Source organism: Aspergillus puulaauensis, chromosome 3 (genome assembly GCF_016861865.1).
Source record: "Aspergillus puulaauensis MK2 DNA, chromosome 3, nearly complete sequence".
Taxonomy (NCBI): domain Eukaryota; kingdom Fungi; phylum Ascomycota; class Eurotiomycetes; order Eurotiales; family Aspergillaceae; genus Aspergillus; species Aspergillus puulaauensis.
The window spans coordinates 741,827-764,212 of NC_054859.1; the positions used below are offsets into that span (position 1 = coordinate 741,827).

The 22,386-nt window shown below is 50.0% G+C and overlaps 8 protein-coding genes across 8 annotated transcripts; 1 reads left to right on the top strand and 7 right to left on the bottom strand.

The window, feature by feature from the left end:
- Positions 1–43: 43 nt before the first annotated feature.
- APUU_30313A (cytochrome P450) lies at positions 44–1,905 on the bottom strand (the record flags this gene model as incomplete). The annotated part of the gene is made up of 5 exons (XM_041701392.1): positions 44–351; positions 415–814; positions 868–1,208; positions 1,257–1,439; positions 1,509–1,905. 5 exons carry the CDS (start codon positions 1,903–1,905, stop codon positions 44–46), a joined length of 1,629 nt encoding a protein of 542 aa, XP_041554282.1.
- Positions 1,906–2,729: 824 nt separating this feature from the next.
- Positions 2,730–5,054, bottom strand: PEP7 (putative vacuolar segregation protein (Pep7); the record flags this gene model as incomplete). The annotated part of the gene is made up of 6 exons (XM_041701393.1): positions 2,730–3,351; positions 3,413–3,632; positions 3,681–4,049; positions 4,100–4,611; positions 4,674–4,696; positions 4,779–5,054. The coding sequence occupies 6 exons, from the start codon at positions 5,052–5,054 to the stop codon at positions 2,730–2,732; spliced, it is 2,022 nt and encodes a 673-aa protein (XP_041554283.1).
- A 484-nt stretch (positions 5,055–5,538) lies between these two features.
- Positions 5,539–9,588, bottom strand: APUU_30315A (ion-transporting P-type ATPase SPF1; the record flags this gene model as incomplete). Its single annotated transcript, XM_041701394.1, has 4 exons — positions 5,539–5,998; positions 6,057–6,193; positions 6,242–9,527; positions 9,587–9,588. Coding segments are annotated over 4 exons (3,885 nt in total).
- A 472-nt stretch (positions 9,589–10,060) lies between these two features.
- On the bottom strand, positions 10,061–11,436 carry APUU_30316A (putative integral membrane protein; the record flags this gene model as incomplete). The annotated part of the gene is made up of 5 exons (XM_041701395.1): positions 10,061–10,440; positions 10,505–10,569; positions 10,635–11,020; positions 11,093–11,212; positions 11,284–11,436. The coding sequence occupies 5 exons, from the start codon at positions 11,434–11,436 to the stop codon at positions 10,061–10,063; spliced, it is 1,104 nt and encodes a 367-aa protein (XP_041554285.1).
- Positions 11,437–14,289: 2,853 nt separating this feature from the next.
- Positions 14,290–15,208, bottom strand: APUU_30317A (GLTP domain-containing protein; the record flags this gene model as incomplete). Its single annotated transcript, XM_041701397.1, has 4 exons — positions 14,290–14,584; positions 14,672–14,790; positions 14,848–14,906; positions 14,971–15,208. The coding sequence occupies 4 exons, from the start codon at positions 15,206–15,208 to the stop codon at positions 14,290–14,292; spliced, it is 711 nt and encodes a 236-aa protein (XP_041554286.1).
- A 319-nt stretch (positions 15,209–15,527) lies between these two features.
- Positions 15,528–18,788, top strand: APUU_30318S (sporulation-specific 71 family protein; the record flags this gene model as incomplete). Its single annotated transcript, XM_041701398.1, has 3 exons — positions 15,528–15,638; positions 15,695–18,175; positions 18,234–18,788. 3 exons carry the CDS (start codon positions 15,528–15,530, stop codon positions 18,786–18,788), a joined length of 3,147 nt encoding a protein of 1,048 aa, XP_041554287.1.
- A 191-nt stretch (positions 18,789–18,979) lies between these two features.
- Positions 18,980–19,939, bottom strand: APUU_30319A (putative mitochondrial inner membrane protease subunit Imp2; the record flags this gene model as incomplete). The annotated part of the gene is made up of 2 exons (XM_041701399.1): positions 18,980–19,352; positions 19,431–19,939. 2 exons carry the CDS (start codon positions 19,937–19,939, stop codon positions 18,980–18,982), a joined length of 882 nt encoding a protein of 293 aa, XP_041554288.1.
- A 513-nt stretch (positions 19,940–20,452) lies between these two features.
- On the bottom strand, positions 20,453–21,534 carry APUU_30320A (macro domain-containing protein; the record flags this gene model as incomplete). Its single annotated transcript, XM_041701400.1, has 2 exons — positions 20,453–20,849; positions 20,900–21,534. The coding sequence occupies 2 exons, from the start codon at positions 21,532–21,534 to the stop codon at positions 20,453–20,455; spliced, it is 1,032 nt and encodes a 343-aa protein (XP_041554289.1).
- Between the last annotated feature and the right edge of the window lie 852 nt (positions 21,535–22,386).

Consider the following 22,386-nt stretch of genomic DNA (forward strand, 5'->3'; position numbering starts at 1 on the left):
GTGAGGTTCTGCGCATGAAATGTCCAACCTGATGGCCCACTTATTATTGCCGTGGTTCAAAGACCAAATTGAGGTCCGGTGCATGGGCTGTGAAGTAATCCCGAAACCCACCCTTAGCATCAAACAAGGTAGCCATGTCCTCGTAAGGGGTGCCGTCCGGAAACCGAAGTGAGAATTCCGAGAGTAGAGAGCAGAGGACCATGCGGATCTCGAGGTAGGCGAGGTTCCTGCCAGCACAGGAGTACGGACCGGTTAGGAACGGGTAGAAGGCGCCTTTGCAAGTGACGAGCTCGGGTGATGAGGACCAGCGGGATGGTATGAAGGATGATGGTTTGGGAAAGTAGCGAGTGTCTGTGGATTGGCAGTTAGCAGAGAGAATATTCCGATCACCAATGAAGGAAAATATATACATACCCCTATGCAATGAATAAGTTGGAGTTGAGACGATCGTATCCCCTGGTATGTATCTGCCCGCGAGATTTGCTCCACCTGGAATGACTGGATAGAGACGCAGAGCCTCATTGATGCAGCTGTTCAGGAACTGTGCTTCTAAAAGCATCTTATGAGACAATTCCTCCCCGCGAGATTGTTCGGCCAGAGAATCAAGTTCTTCTTGTAGAAGCCTTTGTTGGTCCCGGTTCTTGGCTAAAAGGTATAGCACGGCGGCTAGGGTGGTGGAAGTTGTGTCACTGCCTGCGATTATGGCCAACTGAGTGTCACGAAGGAAGTCGGCTTCCGGGAGCTGAACGATGTTTGCACCTTCGACGCCGTCGCTGAAGATGTATGTAAAAAGGTCGACTCGTGATTGATCCATCTAAAGTTTATAAATATGCAGCCTGGGAAGAGACTAGGTTTGTCGGGACGTACTTCTCTCCTGCCCTGGAGGAGGGTGGAAAACCATTCAGAAGACCCCATTCGATTCCGACTCCTGCCAGTTCTAGGTGGCCTAGGAACAAGTCCGAATAACCAGGGTACACAGCGCCTGATGGCAGGTCTGGGTAAAGACTTGATATATAGGTCCAAGATGGGGGCGCTTGTGCCATACTTCAGCATGTCGAATGATTTTCCAAACGTGAGATCACTAATAACATCGAATCCAAAGTAGGTCATCCATAGCGAAACGTTGACAGGGGTTCCGACTCGCTTAGACATCTGTGTAACAAGATCATGACAATGCTCGCGGATTCGAGGGTGGTAGTGACCAAGAGCTGCTGAAATTAGCCAAAATAGAAGCAGAGTCAAGAGTAAACACTAACCCGTGGTGGTGAAGCCCCGATCCCATACCTTCCTCCGTTGAGCGTGCCATACCTTATCACGAGTCGAATGGAGCGACTGCGCGGGAAGTGAACCATCATACCAAGGGCCCTTAGTACAAACAGAGCCCGTGCCATGAATGTCACGTATAGCATCAACATTGTTGATAGATATCTCACGCGGGCCTAAATAGGATTTAGCTCGTCATCCAGATTTCCGTAGCGTCCGTAACGTGAAGAAGGGGGAAAGCTTACGGATGCGTACAAAATCCCCATAACTCCGATGCGCCTCGTCAACCGTAACATGGAATCTGAAGTCGGGAACCGTCTCCTTAATGGACCATAAAGTACTCAGCTTCGCCAGTGGCGGACCTGGGAAGCTGCGCAGCGGATGGAAGAATGCACGGTAGATAAGTATGCTGCTGAAGAGCCCGAGAAAATAACCGAAGTTCAAGGCAAAGAAACGAGAAAGTATGTCCCAGGTCCCAAGCTCCAGCTGTCTGGATATGATCACCAGCACAAGGGCCTCTGTTGCCATGTAGTAGGCTGCTAAGGTCGAGCTAGCTCCATCCCATTCGCCCCGGATGAAGAATGCCAGGTGGCTCGTACCACCAGCTAGACTCGCAGCACCTGCCCAGTGCACCAGTGACATCGTAGAAAGTCGTAAAGAGTTAAACCAGCTGCTGGTAACGTTGGGTTACAGACATCCTCCTTATATACCATGTGTGCATCTGTGATAATGGTTCAGGGGCAAGCATGCTTCCGGCGGAATCAGGTATTAATCCAGATCTTCTAATCCGACCAAATAGCGGCATTGGGGGCATCGACCGTGAGAGATCAAATAACGATGCATGGAACGGAGCCCTCAGCTGCGGAATTTGCTCAATCCCTTAGGGCCCTAGTGGCATCTCTACAGGAATTGGGCGAAATCCGACGGGGTCTGGATAAGTGAGACCCATCATGATTTTTTTGGGTAGGGAGTTTGGCAAACTTTGACAAGGCAGCCAGTGTGTGTACACATTGCTAATCGTCCGAACTGAAGGGAAAGTCCGCAGGGGTTGGGGTGAAGTTGGGGTGAATTGGAGTTGGCAACTTGGCTGATGTGAGTTGTCACATCCCACCTTCCAAGTTGATCCCGGACTATGCCTATCGAGGAAGCTCAAGCATGACTAACTCCAAAGCGTGAGAAGCTCGGAATTGGTTTCTCTGGCGGAGCCTATTCATGGATACCAAATCTGATTATAATTTATCCTTTAGTATTGAACTTGGTAAGAAACCTCCGTGAAGACGGGCGACTTGAAGCGCCTAAGGACGCCTATACACAAAACGCCCAGTGCTATGCTAGAAAACCAACGCCATGCCATACTTCCACAAGGACCAAATATATATGTATAGAAAAAACAATAGAGAGAGATAATCCAACTATGCAATGTCGGGAAACGAGAGAGAGAAAGCTGTGAGCAGGAATGTTAAGTATTATGTTTGCTGCGCACCCATATAGGCACCTTCAAAGTCCAAACCGTCAAGCACGCCGTTGACCCGGTCTATTTCTCGGGTAAGATCCTCAATATTCATGGCAAGACTGCTGACCTCGTCGAACTTCCGTCGTCGGTTCGCATCTGCAATCATTTCGGAAACGAAAAACTTCTGTTCTTCTAGCACGATCAGTCGTTCACGCAGCGCTTTTTCTTCTGCTTCGAGCGCAGATACAGCGCTACTGGCTTCACTCGTTATGCTGGCATTGCTAATGCTAGCCGCAGCGTTTCCATTTCTGATGGAAACCAGAGCTGAGTTTTGTCGCCGATGGCCCTCAGTTGACACATTACTAGGGCTTCCGGGAGAAATCGGCTGATTCCCGTTTGGTGTGGTATGTTTCAGGATTTTAGGTAAGGTTTTCAGAGGGAGCATATGGAGATGTAGAAAATTGCTCGCTTGCTGGTGAATTGCTTTCTGGAGGCGTTGCTGGGTTGGAGAGTCCGTTGGTAAGTCGCGGATACGCCTAGCGGCTGTATCATATTGAGTAAAAGAATCCGTTAAACGTTTACGAACTTTCGCCGCATCGGCTAATTGAGCGGCTGAGGGCGGCCGCCTTGGGTTTCTGTAAAAAAAAAAAAAAATCAGTCAATATCATAAGCGCGAGGCATATCCCAAGAACTTACTGCAAAGTTGTGAGCAGTTTCTGGAACTTAGGCATGAGAAGTCGAATCCCCCGCTCGAACTGTCTCAGATTCTCATATGCTCTGACATCTGCAGGCTTCCGCGCAAGGTCCGCATCAAAGTCACGTTTGTCAAATAACGTTGACTTGCATTCTTTGCAGAGTCTGACATCGATAGGTACCGAGCCTACCTTGACTGACTTCTCCACATAGGCCTTCGATACTAAATACTGTTAGCATGGGACAAAATTAGGTCGCTTACAGCACATACATGGAGTCACACTTAGCGGCATTTCAACAGAACATCCCGTTGAAACATCACCACACACAACTCGCCCGCAAGTTCTGCAGTGATGCCGTCGAAAAGTATAGCTTGAGAAATCCTGCTGACAGAATGGACACCTTGGAACCGTCGCATCGTCCTGCCAGCTAATGACTGTTTGTTCGAGAGCCTTCCGTTCGTCATGTTGGAACGGAATTGGCCAGAGTTTGTTCGGCTGCAACTGCTCCGGAGGGAGACTAGCTAGTAGCTGAGTGAGCCTTGTCAGACGCTTTTCTAGCCGCGAGACTTCAAGCAGAGACTTGTCGATATTCGGCTTCCTCACGGCCTTGAACTCGTGCATTCGGTCCCTTATCAGGCCTACCACATGTTAGAATCTGCTTTTCCTAACCCAAAGTGAGAACAAATACCGTTATGGTCATTATAGCCATCCCGCGACTTATAGCAAGTCTCGCAAACCCTATACCACAGCCCCCGAACGGGTTCATGTTGCGCTGACCTCGAAAGCTTCATTTGATACATCGTATGCTCCTCGCAAAATAACTTCCCGCATTTCCGACAATTCACACTCCCATTGGTAGCGTTTAAACGTTCTCCACACGATGGCTCTAGACAAGAATCATAAAATCCGCGAGGTTGCCAATGCTCCTTTGTTATGATATCCTCCGGATCCAGCGGCCTTGGTTGTTGTTGCTCAAGTGTGAGAGTTTGCGGGTGGTTCTGCGAGGGACCAGGCGGTCGACTCGCGCCCGTTAAGGCTTGCTGGTTCTCGTTTGACTCGAATACGTCCAGGCCCTTGAGCTTCTGGTTGAGGACGGCCAGCGGCTGGAAGCGCTTGGCTTTCTCCATTTGCGTTTTGAACCAATCCTTAACTTCATCTTGTCGGTCGTCTTCTAGATTCTGGTGGATATCGTCAAGGTGCCTGCGAATATGTGTTAGTTGTAGCACAAGGGGTAACAGTGGGATAGGCGCTGCGTTGAATACCTGTTTAACTGTAGCAATGTAACCTGGATGAAGTTAGCGACGTGGTCTTATCCATATTTGGCAACGATCTCACAACAAGCACGGAAACAGAACTGTCGAACATACCATCTCCTCACTGCAGATTGGGCAGGATAACTGGGCACCGGCCGCAGCCGGAGCTGCAGGTATGGGCGCGCTTCCATTCTCGAGTGAGATGCGGGAGGTCAGATCTTGAGTTTCGGTCGAGACCTGGGAGGCGGACGTCTGGGAATTGAGAGAAAGGGTACTCGTGGAGGGAGATAGGATATTCGGTCTTTGTTGGGGAGACGTTAAAGTCGCTGCTGGAGTTCGAGTGTTCGCGGAGCCCAAAACACGACCTCCACCCAGCGTCCTCCGGGACATGGTGAACTCGGATTACGGTAGCATGGGAAACGAAGGCCGCGGAAAGCGGGAGGTGGGAGTTGGGGTGGACGTAGTGTACAAGTTGAGACGAAGAAGACAAAGGAAGGCCGGGGCCTAAATGTATCGTGAGAGAGGAAGCCGAGGTGGACTCCAGCTCCAGGTTGGCATGGGAGAGCAAGCACGCTGATCTGCGATTGAGGGGGCGGAGCTTCGGCGTCTCGGCGCCTGAGGCAGAATATCATTCTTGGAACCCATCTACGCCCCGCTGCCGGGGCTACAAATAAGCCTTACACCTACAATTACAGCAATCGGTACAAAAAATAAATTAAAGTCTAGTAGGATTGATTCCGCCATTCGTATATACCTAAAATAGACACTAACAATTACATTCTTCAAATAAGTCGGTGTGATCCCCAGATTGAAAAGTTTCTATCATGAGAGCTACCCCTACTCCAAAGAAAATCTTTAAAAAAAAAGGGGGATTCTAAGCGGCCCTTGGCTGTCCATTTGCGGGGCCCTTCTCAAGTGCCTCCTTCTGCTTGCGCTCACCTTCCCGCTGGAGTTGGTCGGGACGGCGTTCAGCAATGTCCTTGGGTTGGAAATCACTGAAGAGTGTCTTGAGAACGTTCTCGATTACCCAGCAGCCACCGTAGTCGAGTGCCATCAGAACGGTCAAAGTGACCTTGAACTCGTTGCTGAACGGGACAAGGCGAAGCTTCTCGTTCAACTCGGGAACGAACTCAGTTGCGCACGAGAATGCAACACCGGACGCGGCAACCAGCCCCCAGTACATGGCTCTATTCTCGCGAATAGACTCTCTGAACGGACGGCCCTGGTAGTTGATAGAAAATGTGGAAATCTGCTGGATGAGCTGGAGGAGGTAAATGGCGCTGTTGAGCAGCGACGGCTCGAACTCGCCCTCCAGATCGATATCAGATTCCCGCCTGCAAATTGTTAGTTGGTTGAGTTGGAAATCAACATAGAGAACGGGAAGGAACATACGGTTCAATGCTGTACACATAGTTGGAGAGGTAAATCAAAGTTGCAATATGGATGGCAAATTGTCCAAGGACAGAGCCAATGATGTAGACGTTGAAAATGTTTGGCTGGGGGCGTTCCTTAGACAGGCCTTCGACAGACTGTGGACTCGTTAGAATTATCCATAAGCAGTGAGATGACGATCTTACCTTGGCACGAGAAATTGAAAGGAAGCAAACACTCATCAGCATACCGCTGATGGTCACTTGGCCGTCACCGAATTTGATACCATCAAGGTAAATAACACTCAAACTGTAGGCACTAATCAGACAGTTGAGAGCCAGGATCTTGTACATCTGGATTGTCGCGACGAGAGTGCAACGTCCTTGACGAAGGATATTGGGGATGGCAATGACATTGGCCAATTTACTGGTGAAAGGCGCAGCAACAGAAGCATCTCCCAGCTTGATAGTTGGGGGCTCAGTGTCATCGAGCTCCTGTTCCATCATGGACGAAGTAAGCTTGTCCGCAAACCCGGCAGCCGCCACTGAAGCCTGCTGCTGGCGTTGTTGCTGAGTGCTCAGATTAGACTGCTGTAACGCTTGCGCACCAGGCGACGTGATGGTGGGGATTTCGTCCGGCTGGTTTGCCGCATTCCTTGCACCTCGTTTCGCTGCCTCTCTTTCCATAGCCTTCTGGTAGTGAGGGTTTCCGGGGCCAGGCGGGTAGAGATGGGCAATCTGAGCAGGTACAGGAGGGGCGGGCTGGTTAAAGCGTTGCATCATGCCCACCTGCTTCTCATAGATCTCTTTCATCTTAGTGGTCCGATAGTGTTCAGCAATTCTAGTCAGGTCGTCCGGAGAGCCGTTCAGAAGCGCGACACCGACATGGGCTTGCTTCAGCGCACCAACATCGTTGGTACCATCACCGCACATCAAAGTTGTATATCCAGCATCCTTGAGGCCAAGGAGGATATCCTCCTTCTGCTTCGGGGATACACGAGCATAGACCCAGGTGTGGCGAAGAAGATCAGGAAGAGCCTTTTGATCCTTGAACTTAGCCAGCGCATAACCAGTGATACAAATATCCTTCGTCTTTAAGACCTCTGAATCTAACGGCTTCGTAGGATCGACGTCAATGTTGACTTTATCATCAATGCTTCGCCACACCACTCTAGTACCTGAAGTATCATGTTCGGGAGCATCAAGGATCAAAACGTCGCGGTCCACGATCTCAACTTGACGTGCAACATGAACAGCAGTAAGCGGGTTATCTCCAGTAATCATAACGACACGGTGGCTGCTCTCGTTGAGCATGCGTACGGCCTTAATAGCGTCTTCCTTCAATGGGCATTGCAAGACAAGGAAACCAGCAAACGTCAGATCGGACTCAATCTCCTGCCTGGTATATTTGTTGATCCGTCCCTGCGAGAGTTCGGCTTCGGGGGAGAGATACTTGTAGGCAAGAGCAAGAACACGAGCACCATTACGAGTGAAATACTTGAAGGTTTCCTCGTAGTTTGGCGGCATGTCAACAAGCATGGTTCCAATAGTCTCCGGCGCACCTTTCACGCCAACGAAAGTGGATTTGATCTTCTTGTTTGTCTTACGGTCGTTGGTGATGACGGTTGCAATCGTGCTCTGTCGCTTCAAAGCAGACGAGAACTGGAAGCGCCTCTTGACCTGAACCGATTCAGCAGAGCGAGGAGCGCCACCCGCCGACCCACTCATGCTAGTAAGAACATCGTTCTTACCCAATGTCCATCCAAGCCAGTTAAGAGTCGCTTTCTCCATTGGGTCACCAACAACATCACCTTCATCTAACTTCACCAAAGCGTGAGCGCTGGCAAGAACAAGGGTGGTATCGGCCGGGATGCCGTTGCCCTTGCTCAGTTCAGTATGAGCTCCATCCTTTTCAACCTTTGCGCCAGTGCGTCCAAGGGTTAGACCGGCAACACCATCGACGACTAGATCCTCACCGGTCAAAGTACCGGTCTTGTCAAAGCATGCAACATCAACGCGTCCAGCAAATGGGATGCGGAAGGGTTCAGTGCAGAAAATCGCGAACTTGCTAAGAGCGGCCAAACTGGTATTGACAGCAAGACTGAGCTCCATGGGAAGCTCCGGAGGAACAACGCTCGTAACGATGAGAACACAGTCTAGCAGCAACTTCGACCTCTTGCGATCCCTGGCAACACCCTCCTGCCAGACATACCAGGACGCAGCAAGGGCGAAAATCAGGAGGAACAGGATGAAAAGCAAAGCTTCCGCGTTGTTGGCAGAGACCCGTTCCGTAGAGTAAATCATAGTGCGAACAAGGCTACCTTGGCTAGTCTCGAATCCAGTCTTCACGACAATACCGATAGCCCCATTGTCAGGAGGCGCACTGACCTTGGACGTCTTCTGCTGTGCTTCATCGCCGTTGGTGGAGTTCGGGTGGGTAATCTGAAGAACCTTGGTTCCTCCATGTACGAAAGCATTCTTATCTAGTCCGTCCGGTTCGAGCAAATCATCAGAAGGTCTAAGCTGAACAGACTCTTTAAGGAGTGGTGTACTTTCTCCAGAAAGCATAGCTTCGTTGACAATAACGCTACCCTCAATGAGAAGGATATCGCACGCAACACCGCCATCTTCCTTGGTCCGGTTCACTGACATCAGGTCGCCGGGGAGCAGCTTGTCACTAGTGATTTCCTGCCACTTGTTCTCCCGGTAGACCCAAGTGTCGTAGGGTTTAATGTTCATCCCGCGGAATTCATTCAAGGTCCTCTGTCGCTGCCACACAACAGTGCTCTCGAACATAACGAGCATAAAGAGAGTGAACAAGGAGTAGTACCAGTATTCATCCAACATCCACAATCCAACGCAGAAAATCTGAAAGACAAAGAATGGTGCTACCGCATGCTCTTGCCACAATTCAATAAACCCAGGCACAGGAATGTCGAAGGTGTTATCGCCATAGTGATGCTGGACGCGTTCAACCTCAGCCTTGGAGGTGAAACCCTTAGCCTCCTGGAACGACTTGAGGGCAGGCTTGGGCTCCGCATCCAGAACGTAAGATAGGGGCGCGAAGGCTTTACGTTCGGGGTAGTAAATGAAGCGCCTTTTCTGGAACAAGAACGAGGTTGTGGTAACTCCTCCCAGTGTATCCCGAACCAAGCGACAGATCTCAGCGGAGCCGGAATTGGCCTCTGGAATCACCTTGATAAGCTGGGCAGAATCGGGAGACCTGGCCTTGGTCGCCGTAAACAAGGTACGGATGTTGATATTCCATTTTGTCATCAACCAGAGGAGCGACTGAAGGGTGATAATCGATCCAGACCAAACAAAAGTCCATTCCTGTCCTTGGATGTACGTATCATAGCGCTCGGGGGAGAGGTAGAAGGCAAAGAAGGCTGGCCAGATGATCAAGAACGGCCAGACGTAGGTGTGCAGCTGGGTAGGTATGGGGTTGTGTAGCGACGCGTATTTGATCTGGGGATCTTCAACGAGTCTCGCCCTATGATTGAATGTTGTTGTTAGTGACAACGACGCGGCACGGTAGCTTATGATACTAACATGATGAGATTCGAATGGCCACCAGGCGGGCCAGACGAGGCTTAACTTCAAACGAGAGAGAAAGAAGGATTCAATAGCTCATAGGACACAAGCGTATAGTTATTTGGCTCCAAACCCTCCTAGAAACCCGCAATCAGCACAAAAAGAGGGAAATTGACGAAGAAGCCACCTCTGTGTATAATTTTGCTGAGGGTTGGGTTCGCCGCCGGGCGGAGAGCTGTTGTTGCCGGTGATTGGCCAGCGCCACGTGCCGCCAGCGATGACGGAATTTCGAATTCTCCGCGTTTCTAGCCTCCTCCATGTGTACAGCGTATATGCCCCAGCCCAGTTCTCCAGCTCCTCCATTTATTAGAGGGCTTTCGACGGGCAATCGACTTTGGTCACATCTGCGTGTCTTAATTTGCTAACGATTTACCGGATTTATACCGTACTATCCAATAAACATTACATATATTCGACTATTTATAGACCCAATCAAGCCTGATCAGTAGTCACAAGGAATGACTTCTGTACATTAACCCCAGAGAATGAGCTTTGCTTTGGGTTGAGATCCTCCTGGCTGCTATTTTGGCTCCCGCGGGACGTCTGAACAGTAGTGGTGACTCCGTGGTTAGGTTGGTTCCCAAGATCCGGCCGCCAGTACTTATTCCCCGTCTGCTCTTGCCGTGGATTATAGCCTCCGTTCATGCTGGATAAAGGCATACTACCAGCCCTTCCATATGTTCTGCTCTTCGAGCCCTCATAATATGATCCTCGGAACCAGCGGAAAAGTGGGCGCAGAGTGACGAGACTACCGGCGGTGATGCCTAGACCAGCTTCGACGTTCGACCAAATGGAAATGGACGTTGTGGCATCTGAGAGTTCAAGATGCATCAGTATATGCATCTAGCATTTACAGCTAATGATTTGAAAACTCACACAAAAACTCTTTATCCTTATAATGATGAAGGAATGGAATTCGGACTATGACGGCGGCACTAGCACTGTAGGTGAAGAATTAGCTAAGCTCTGACACGAACTCTTTAACTATAGAGCGCCAGTGACTTACACGCATCCCATACTCAAAATGCCAGCAAGCGCGGTCTTAGTTTTGGAGTTCATGTTCAACCTCCAAACAAGCGCAATAGGAAGAAGACCAAGGATGAAATCGCAGATTGTCGCTATCACACTGTACAGATAGGCAACATCGAGGATGTAGTCTGTATTTATACAGGTGCCCGATTTTGTGAGCCGGTGCCAGAAATGGTCCACGGGGCTGCACTGCAGCGTAAGAATGAACCAAAACACCAGCCCGATGACGATAGAAACAGCTATAACACCCCACAGGATGATTCTATGGGTCCTTGTTATCGTGAGACGAAGCAGTGCTAAAGCGATGGATATTTTTGCGACCACGCAGGTGATCACGTAGCTCGTCTGGCCCAGCCACCACCACTGTTAAAGATGTTAGTGAAATCGCACGCTGGCCAAATTATGTGGGTTCGATTTGATAGTGGACGGACGTACAAACAGAGCGGTTTCGAGTTCAATCATGGTATGAGGCGGGGTGCCGAAATCTTGCATCTTCCGGCCCAAACCATAGCGAGCACCTATCAGTCCACACAGAGCAAACAGGATATTCAATGCCTATAATTGTATCAGCCTCAATGTCCAACCATCCCGCGCGGCTTGTGATCACAGCTGGAAGCATCGCATACCATCGCAAATACCATCAAAGCGTCATCCCAACCAAATGCCTTCACCAACCTCAGCCGGACGAAACATCGTAACGCAACGGCGATGAACGAGATTATCAGGAACACGAGTGTCACGACGAAGATGGTCAGACTGCGATCCTCCAGCGGAAACATCTTGCAACAATTCCCCGGAAGGCGCCTATTGAAAAATAGACGTGAGTCGAGATACTACGTACGGCATTTCCTCCTTCTAGGAGGAGAGAAAGCACCACGTAACTCCGGTGGTCTCACTCAAGGGCAACGCTCGTTGTGACAGCGATGGCAGAAAAGAAGGGGGTGGTAGGAAAAGATAAGGATTTGCTTGTTGTGAGCCTGTGACATTTCCGAACGAAGATCAGCTCGACTAAGTGGCGATGGAATCGGAAGACCAAGGCTGGACCAGAATGCAAGGTGCCACTGTCTGGTGGAAGTGGGACTAGTAACTGACGTGCGACTTGTCATTTGAGCCTGTGTCCCTGAGAGGCTTGTAGGGCAACGGCATCGCCAGTGGACTGACCATTCATTGGACCGGAAGTTTTAGCAAGAATCTAAAAAAGCGGCCTTGGGAGGCGTCGGGGACACACACTTACCTAGTTAGAACATGGGTCCGAGGTCTCTTGTGGTCCGTAGACTTGGAGGTACCCGGCAGAAGAGTTAGATACTCCTAGCCCCAGGGGCCAGGTGCATGCTACGCGAGCGGCGTGGGTTTGGAAGTTCGAAATCTTGCCGAAAAGTTGGAAACACGCCCACATCTGGCGGCCATAGCGTTTGCCCGAAACGGCGAGAGCGGCATCTGGCGACCCAAGTAAAGGAGTAAAGAAGTAAAAAAACTGGATCTGGTTTCATTCCTCATGCAGGTGCAGACTGCAGAATAATAGTCATGAGAATAGGCTGAATAGCGGCGCGGAGAGTGGTTCATTGGTAATTAGATAGGGCAGATGCACAAATGAGGGCTGGGTTGGTGGAGGCCAACATGAATGCAACGTTGCCGGCCCAGTCTAGTCTAGGTAAACACCCGGCAAGTAAAGGCGATGAGAAGCGATGGCATATTATTATGTAAGTTAGCATGTACATACATATTCAGCCTTCTCGGGAACCAAGGCCTGGGTTTGACACTCTGAACGACGATTTGGCGGGGCCCCCCAGTTCTGCAGCTGTTTCACCTGACGGAAATGCACATACATACATTCTGCATGACGGAGCTAAGGGCCATGCAGATTGCAGAACTCGGCGGTTATCCTTACTCCTGAGTTTGATGTTTCATTCGTAAATCGTAAGACATCTGATATCTCCTTCTCGAACCGAACACGGCTCAGAGGTTCGGGGAAAGCAGATGAGGCTGAGATCCTCCCTCTCGCTGAAACGCCGGTGGGCGGCCCGATCAGCGCAATTCCAAATTGGCGATTCTTGTTGATCCATCCTACGATTCCACTTTCCACCAGGTTCCGCGACTAAGTCATGTCAAGGTGCGGACTGCGGAGACGGGATTCAGCATGTTCGAATGTTCGAAACCGTCAGTTGCCAACCGACATCCATGGATGAATATTGACGATGGCTTGCTTCAACCATGGGTCTCCTTCACTCGGTTTGCCAGGGGAGGGCAGACCAATTCGCAACACAGCTACGGTTCACTTTCGAGATATGCAGTTCGACAAGCTTGCCAAGCTCGCGCCAAAAGCGAGATTTTGCACGATGGAAACAATTGCCAGGAGAGATCAAAGTCAAACACGCCGCGATCAGAGATGAATCGACGCTGAGATCGGCAGACAGCGGTGCTGCTTCTGCCGTCAAGTCCGCGAGTGGAGAATGAGATCCGAACAGCGAACGGCATCGCACGAGTGGACTTGACATTTCGATCAACAATCGAGCCCACCAGGTATCAAAGATCAAAGATCAAAGGCGATCAGGCTTACGAGTCAGAAACCTGGAGTCAAGCTGTTGCGGCAAAAGTCAGAACCCTTCAGAGTTCAGATAACCGAAGATATGCAAAGTTTAATAGTACGGGTAACGGTAGACAGGCTGACAGGCTGTCTGTCAAATTTGTCAGCTCGTGCTTGTTCCTTGCTTTGGAAATTTCTGCATGAGATTCTGGGCCAGCGTTAGCGACGTTTAAACTTTCAGTCTAGGTAAATAAAGGTAGGAGATGGAGATTTCGCCGGATATGGACTCGCATTATTATTGTACCAATGTACAATGTATTGCAAGTTTGCCGCCTGGAATGTGCTCACTGCTCACCGATGCTAGCCTGGCCTTGCTGGCCCGCCACCTGCCGCGCTGCAGTATTCCCTGTTTGGGACTACATATAGCAAGATATAGCACCCCTGTTACACGATGATGTCGCAAGAAACAAGTCGGTTGTTTCACCTTTGCATCTCGGGCCGGGGAGGTCTTCCAGTTCCTCAAAGAGTACTAGTCGTTGTATTTTGATATACCCTACTATCCTGCCATCGACCCCGAAGGCACCATCGAATCTATGCTGCGCAAGCGCATCTTCAACTTCTTAATTCTTTCACTAGATACTTGAGTCTATTTATACCACCGTGGTTTACCTATAAACTCGGTATTGATTGAGCCATAATCAATCCCCAGAAAACCCCCCACTTGTCGTGTGCATCAAATACTACATATGCCATTACCGGTACATCACTCCAGCCTATAGGGTTGAACTGCAAGTCCCCCCACAACCCATTGAAACTACGTAGAAGCAGTTCCACAAAAAATACGTACTGTAAAGTCTCTCAAACGGCACGGCCTCTATAAATAACGTTCAAATGGCGTCCGCCTTGATACAACGACAGCGCCGTGGACAAGAGAAATGATTAATCCATTCCATATAGATTATTTCATCGAATACCAGAGTATTTAATTGCTTGGTCTAATTTAGTCCGGCTATGTAATCGAGATGTCGCTAGGGCATATATACAATTCTAAGGTAAATGACCTAGATGTGGCACGAGCGCTTCGCATATCAATTCAATCAAACATAAATCACCACTTGGCCTCCTTGCGGTCCTGGAAGGACTTCAGGATAGCCACTCTCTCCTCCAGAGCTGCCACCTCACGTTCCAGAGCAGCCTTAACCTTGGCGTCATCGCTGCCCAGCTTGGCATAGAAGTCCTTCCTGTAGGGTGTTGCGCTCATAGCTGCGGAGAAGATGGGCTTAATGATGAAGGAGTGATGCTTTTTGAGGGTGTTGCCATAGGCGTCACGGAAAGACTCGGACAGCTCTTTCGAGGCATTGTCGATGTTGTGACGGAGAGACTGGGCGGTAAAGTCGAGACCTCTATAGTAAAAAGTGTAGGTCAGCTAAAGCTGAAGCTATGACCAAGGCTGTCTTGGCTCTCTTCTCTGGACTTTGGGCGGCACAAACCTAACAAGCCAAACTAGGCCTTCTGCTGCAACATGCTTCTTCGTCTTCAATTCGTTGAGCACAAGGGCTTGAAGGGTCCCAGATTCGCCAGGGGCAGCCAGCTGCCTCTCTCTAACTTTCTGCATGTACAATGCACATTAGCGCGAGTGACGGTTAAATGTGGGGGATATGCGGACCTTGATGTTGCCTGTTAGGTCGTTCTTGACGGGGGAGAATGCGGCGGAACCGAGGAGGTCTAATACGAGAAACAATCAGTATCGGTCGCCTTCAACTGACTCTGATGAGTGTGTGTGACATACCGAACAGCGTAGTGAGAGACTCGGCGGCTTCGAGGAACTCTGTGGTAGCAATGCCATTGTCGTTGGCATTGTCAACCGGGACGTCGGCAAAAGACTTCTTGATGGTATCAAACCAGGTACCACCGGCGGGGATTTCAGCGGCCATATTGAATCGTCTGTAAGGCTGCAGCACTGGAAAAGAATCAAATGGGTTGTAAAGAGCAAAGAAAGGGGATTCGAGGAAGCTCTCTGGTTTCATCAACAGCTTCACCGCCACTAGGCCACGCAACCATTGAAGCCAATAGGCGGGGCGAGGGGTCCTTAATCACAAACGATGCAAACAGCCGCAAACAGTGCAAACAGCTTCAATCACGGGCAACCAATGACGTCATTTATCCAGGCGACCTGAGTCTATGCTCTGCTCTTCCTGGGGTCTACGGAGTAAGGGGTGTGGGCCTGAACGAACGTGGGCTGGTCGTTTTGATTGTCGATTTTCTCCATCTGATCTGGCTTCCTTCCTGAGACGCAGCCTTACTCCGCTCCTTTTTGCAATCACGCACTTTTTGGCGCCATTGTGAATGTCTGGTGCTGGCACCCAGAATGTCGGCGACGCGATGGAGTCTGACTCGCGCCGGCCTGAGGATGGCCTTCCGGGCCTCGAACAAGGGTCCTATACTCTTGAGAAGCTAGTGAGAGGCCCCCTATATTTCAGTCGTGTCGCGCAACGCTGCTAACAACCAACCAGCGTCACGCCTCCGCGGGCCACGTCCACATAACCAACAAGCGACTCTTTATCGGACCCATACCCAAAAACTGGCTACAAAGTCATCGCAAGTCCTGGTACAAGACACGATTTAGTTTCAGAAACTACAGGTCGAAGGCCATTACCTTCTCTGCAGAGTCGGACTACGCCCAAGAGACGGAAGCATCACAACCTGGCCCTCAACCGATCGGGCCAGAAGAGTATGAACCAGATACCGAGCAAGAACAGGACAGCGGGCAGGAAGCTTCTCGCCCCCAACAGGATCTCAGAACCCTAACCCACGAGTACGAGGAAGATGATGAGCCACCGTCTCCGTTGCTTATGCGCGATGGTGAAACACCAGGTACCACCAAAGGTGACTCAAGGTCGGCATATTTTACAGCGCGAGAACCGACCCCAAGTCTTTCGAGCATAACCCAAATTCCATCAATTAAACCCGGAGAACAGCCGGATTCTAAATTACTGGCTGTGTCACAAAACGACCAGGGCCGAAGTGTCCCTAGCCACCTCAATGTTAACCAGGTATCCCCGTCGGCAACCCCCAGTGAGGCTGGCTCGACGGTACCATTGCTAAACAAAGACAAGGGGAAGCAACGCAGCGTTCAACCTCCTGCCCTTCAACAACAAGAGCCCCAACGTGCCGTTTCCAGAGAAGGAGAGCATGGCCCGCGGCATAGGCGACAGGACACGCGCCTTTCACAAATTGCCAACCGATTCACTCTCAATGACAATTTACATAACAAGCAACAGCGGATTACGACCAAGATATCTGGGACAAAGCAAAGGGCGCAGCAGAAGGCTCAGCAGAAAGTCCCAATCTGGCTTTCTCGGCGCAAGATTGAAGAAGGGGAAGTCATCAAAGCTCAAAGGATGCTAGTTCGCGTCGAGGAAACGTTACAGGATGATTTGCCGGAGGATTACAGCGAGTTTGACAGCCTACGGATGGAAACACGCGTGCAAGATAACTGGAGAGAGTTTCTAGTGGTTTGCCGGGCGACATCAGACAAAGAAGCTCCATTTACCTTGCAGATGTACAAGACGCGTGTGGTGCCCAAGATACAGGAAAACGGGAAGGCTTTACCTTATCATGAAGTTGCCCTCGGCCGAAGATCTGCGAAAATGAACCTCTACTCGTCTCTGGATAAGACAATCGCGGTGTGGCACAAATCTAAGCGGGGAACGAACATTTACATATTACGGCCCAAGTCCACTGCCCACGCTGTTGAGTGGTACACGCTCATTGCATACACTTTGGGGAGATCCCGTACCCTTGAGCTCGGGGTCAATGTTCCGGATCTTGCGGTCTCTCTTATATTCAATAATCCATTCCGAGAGATAGAAGCTAGCAAAGGGCGTGATAGCATTTCCAAATCCGCGAACGAATCTGCATACTTGCAGATTATACAAGGGTGTATGAAGATGCTAGAAAATCGGCCGGAATGGGCTGCAGTCGTGAATGAATGGACAAATGTGGAGGCCATGGGCCTTGCCTGGAAACGATATGATCGCCTCGAATGGGTATATGGTGCTAACGAAGAAGAAATGTACGGGTCTATCGCAATGCAGGGAACACATGACCTCGAGCTACGCCCAAAGCAACACTACGATACCTTTGTTGGGCATGGGTCAAAAAAGGAAGAAGAACCAGCACCTGTTGAAGGTTTCCTGATTCGACTCACCTCTCAGAAAGGCGCGCATCAACGGATGAACAGGATGTTCTCCAAACGTCTCTACTTCTTCTCCCAAGATCAATTCCTCTTCTTCTGCAAGCCTTCGCAAGCACTACCGCCTGAACCTCCTAAATTATTCGCCCAAGATTCCGGTATCCCTTCAACTGAGGAAATATTAAACAAAACGCCTCTTTCCTACGAGGTTGATCCGTTCCCGCTACAAGATGGACAAGTTTCATGGCTATCTAATGGAAATGCGGAACACCTGAAACGGCGCGATGAGGATGCATATGCACAGTCGCAACGGAACATCCACAACCTTGCTAGCGCGGAGGGATTCATTAATCTGTGCCTAGTGCAGCAGGTGCGCCAAATCCAGGAGGACTCGTCCACTGCACCGAATGCCAGTACCCAGAGAAACCAGAACACAGGAACTACTGAGACGAACAATACGCCGCAGGATGGGAGTGCGACTGATCAGTCTCCCGAAGATGCCGGCTTCGAAATGCTGCTTGACAACGGTCTTGTCGTCAGGTTTCAGGCCTACAACAGCGCCACCAGGGATGCGTGGATGAAGAGATTAGAAGGATTAGCCAAGTACTGGAAAGCCAGAACAGCGGCTGACTCTGCCGAACTCAAAGATTTACGACAAAGGAACCTAGAAATTCTCGGTATCGACGAGGGACTGGAGTCTGTTATAGGGCAGTACGCAAGCAAGTGGGAAGTCAAAAAAGCAGAGGCATCGCCGCTCCTCCACAACATGTGTTCTTTACTTGGCTGTCGCACGATCAAGGTATATCTCTGGACACCTCTACCTCCAATGTACCATGTTTAACCTCAAACTTCTATAGATGTCAGGCCAACTTCACAAGAAACCTCGCCGTCATGCATCCTTCCAACGCTTTAATGTCATCCTTGCAGCTGGCAAACTCCTCGTCTACCACAGCTCCCTCCGGAAGCAGAACGGTGCTGAAATACCCCACATCCACTCCCACGTCGAGTCCATCATCGACCTCGAAAATTGCTACATCTACTCAGGTCTTCTAACAGAAAACGACCTGCTTTACTCAAATCAGACATTCGATAGCAACCACCCGGGCCACGGCGCGTTACCACGGGCATATCTCTCGACGGATATGTACACGAGTACTGACCAGGATACAGCCATCGCATTTGTGATCTGGCAACCTCTCCGGAAGGGACTATTTCGTGCGAGTGAATCCGGTGAGAAAGGAAAGGCGCGACAAACATTAAAGTCTGTTTCGAAGTTGGGTGTGCACGGACGGACGATTGTGTTCAAGGCGCGGAGTAGGGTAGAAAAGGATAGGTGGGTGCTGAGTATTGCTTCAGAGATTGATCGGTTGCAGGAGGGGAAGATGGAGGATGTCAGGCTGACTGCGTCCTAAGCCTGTCTCCTATATTGTCTCATTTAGTAAATAGATATGTAATATGTATACATATTTCCAGTCAGCACACGATAGACTATAATACAATATACATATATATATATACAGTGCTGTCTTCTCTATAAGTACAAAAATGGTTACTACATCTACACTCGTCCTCCAACAAACGTGCTCAGTAGATAGCTAGTAGATCAACTCAAAAACGGTCTTTCTAGCTGAACAGCCCCCCTAATAACCCTCTCCCTAGTCTCTTTCCGATAATCACTCCCGAATTTTCCCTCCTCATCCCCTTCCACAACCCCCCTCTCCCACCCCGACCAATCTAACCACCTAAACCGTGGCGACAAAACCGCCGTCACGCGGCCAGAGATCAGCGAAACACTAACCGGCCCATATGTATTACTATCAAGCGACTTCCTCGGATCCGCCGCATCCCCTTCTAACCAAACATGGTTGAAGGGCACAATTTGGGAGTCCTTCGGACACGGTTCGCGCGTTTTGATTCGGTCCCCAGGGAGCCCAATAATGCGTTTTAGGGCGAGGTTATGCGGGTTTCCGGGTGAGCTAAACGGTGGTTAGCATTTAACAATGCGATTCGCAGAGGAGGGCATGCATGCGTATATCCATGTGTTAACAACGTACCGAAACAAGACAACCATCCCCCGCTCCAATCTCCGCTTCCGCTCCTCTCGCCATGGCAGGCTGAACCCCGCGCCGCCAAACGGCCACATGTTAACGAGGACGATGTCCTTCTTTGTGTGCATAGTCTCGTAGTCTTCGTTTAGGTATGGTGTCATTGAAGGCCCGTTTACCCAGAGGACCTGCATGACATGTTCGGAGAAGAACAGGCCGATGGGGAGTATGGGCGCTAGGACCTTGAAGGTGCGGAGCGTTTGGCGAGCGGGACGGGGCAGAGCGGCATACCGGGCGCGGAGGAAGGAGGAAAAGGAGAGCCGGGACGTTGAGGGAGAGGAGCGCGGGGAGGAGCGCGGGGAGGGTTTAGAGGCTGAGGGTGTTGATGCTGGCGACTGTGATGCGGATGGGGATTGTGACGGTGAGAAGGATGCTGACTCCGGTGCTGGTGATGAGGACGAAAGCGCTTTGGCTTCTTCTTGGGAGAGGACCCGGAGTTTACGAGGTTTCTCCTGCATATTTTATCAATGCCCTTGACTCTTGAGGCTCTTTCTGGCGTCGGTCAAATATGAGGGTCCGGGGCTCAGGCAGCGCAGGTGGAGGATCGAGGTTATGTCGGATTGCAATCAGACGTCATAGCACAGCTGTCAGACCAATTGAAACGGGTTCAGTAAGGCGCAAATTATTATACAAAGCGGAGCTCAGAGGCCCATGACAAAATGTTGGACTCTATCAGATTGAAGGCGAGGTTGCGAATGATCTGATAGAGCTTGTTTGTACTGTTTGCACAATTTCCTACCTTAGTAATATATCAGGCCATTAGTTAGCTCAAGCCTCGGCATCTACGAAGTCGCGAAGTAGCGAAGGATAAAGAATTAAAGTTCAGAGATATAAAATTCATAATAAAAATATGCAGTAAGTTTGTAGCGCTGCGTACAAATACCTAGCCCAAAACATCAAGAATAAACGCCAACGCCATCCGAGATTGACTATCGACTCGCGACGTCAATATCAACAAATAACAAGTATTATTAGTCTTTCCCCAAGTGACTACCCGTGGATTGAGAGTGAAACATATCGTCAATAATCCCGCTTGACTGTACACTCTGCACATCGGTGTCTGAAGATGGTCGGTCAACTTCGACGGGGTCATCGTCAATAGTGTCCATACGACCTGCCTCGGATTTGTGGACTTCTTCCCACTCATCTTCACTCTTCTCTTCAGAAAATGCAGGGATGTGCGTGGTCTGTGTCCCTGCATCAGATGCACTAAGTTTCTGTTTCTTGCTTTCTGGCTGACCTGCCAAAGTGGGCTCTCCCGTCGGCGGGTCAGGAAGCGACGCCGCCAGGATCTCAGGCGGTGGAGATACAGTGTGGTCGTCTCCGTCTCCTGTGTTCTGGAGTTGTTTTGCAGGAGGAAAAAGAAGCCTAAACCAGTCAGTATGTGATAAATCGAAAGTGGGATACGAGTCACTCACGGAATCAACTCCTCATAAGCCCTCTCATCTTTGAACTCAAAATTACAGAAAACGACCCGTTCCAGGCGCCCGATATTGCTCTCTTGTTCCAAAAACTTGCGTGTCTCGTCAAGGGCTGTCTTAGCCGCCTCCCGGGGCGGATATCCGTAAACACCCGTACTAATTGCTGCGAAAGCAATGCTCTTCATGTTGTTCTCGATAGCTAGCTCAAGGCTGCGACGATAACAACCCCGTAACAAATCCTCCGGCCCACCCTCACTGAATCGCCTTTCGAAATGATATATAGGGCCCACAGCATGGATCACCCGTTTATAGGGAAGGTTGTATGCATCTGTTATTTTAGCATCGCCAGTATCGCAGCCATTGAGTGTTCGGCACTCCTCAAGCAAGCCGCGGCCAGCAGCTCGATGGATTGCGCCATCAACGCCGCCGCCGCCGAGAAGCCGTTCATTAGCTGCATTGACGATGCAGTCAACGCCTTCGAGCTTTGTTATGTCATTCCGAATTAGTGATATCGTGTCGTTGAGTGGTTTCGAGGGCGCCTTGAGTGGCTGTGGATGAGGAATCAGGCGCTTGAGTTTGTATAGTAGCGATACAGTTGGGATTTCAGCAATGGGTATGTATGGCGGTGCCATGGCCTCGGTATTGCTATACTGAAAACGAACTCCGGTGTTAAGACAGAGGCGGATGGATTAGCGGATAAAAGATAATAAATTTACCGCATTTTATACTCGAACAGTTCACTCCATTGAAGCTTTTAGTGAATACTGATGACTCCAAAGCCCAAAGGTTCTTTGGCTGGTTCTTTGGCTTGTTCACTCACACAGTCAGCTACCAAGAAGTGGGGAGCTCTAAAACACGTGACATCACCTGACCGATAAGCTTATCAGAGGAAGGAAAGCACTCCATGGATTGAACACAGCAGGCGCAACCATTGGAAGTCTACTCTGCACAATGGGCAAGGGACCGTCGATATAGCACCTACCATTCAGCTGGTTGATATATGACCATATGGTATACGATTAAACTTACGGTCTGTTTGAACAAGTCTCGCTCCGCATTACGGAACATCGAATTGTACTGAACAGTCCTTCAACGCAGTAAATATCAAAAAATCGGTGAGCGAGGATGCATAGATCGGGTGACCTCACCGAGATCTTTGATCCAAGATCCTTGCCTGGAGGTGCATTGATCTGACAATAATGGGTAGATCATATGCACGTAATAACTCTCAGCCTCAAGCCCAATGTCGTTTGCCTTGCCTGGCTCTTTTGATTCAATACTCCAAACCCAGAGAAGAGCCTCAACGTCATCGTAAGACAGATCATATTGTTCAAGTCCCTGTTGCAGAAGATTCATGCGCGATAAACAATAGCGCCATCGGAATCGCAGAGGTTGCATTTTCTGTTGATGCGCTTCAACCTTGGATATGCGATTCGTCCGTGCTCGAGATCCACCTGGGGACTGGGGTGTATGAGATGCAGTCC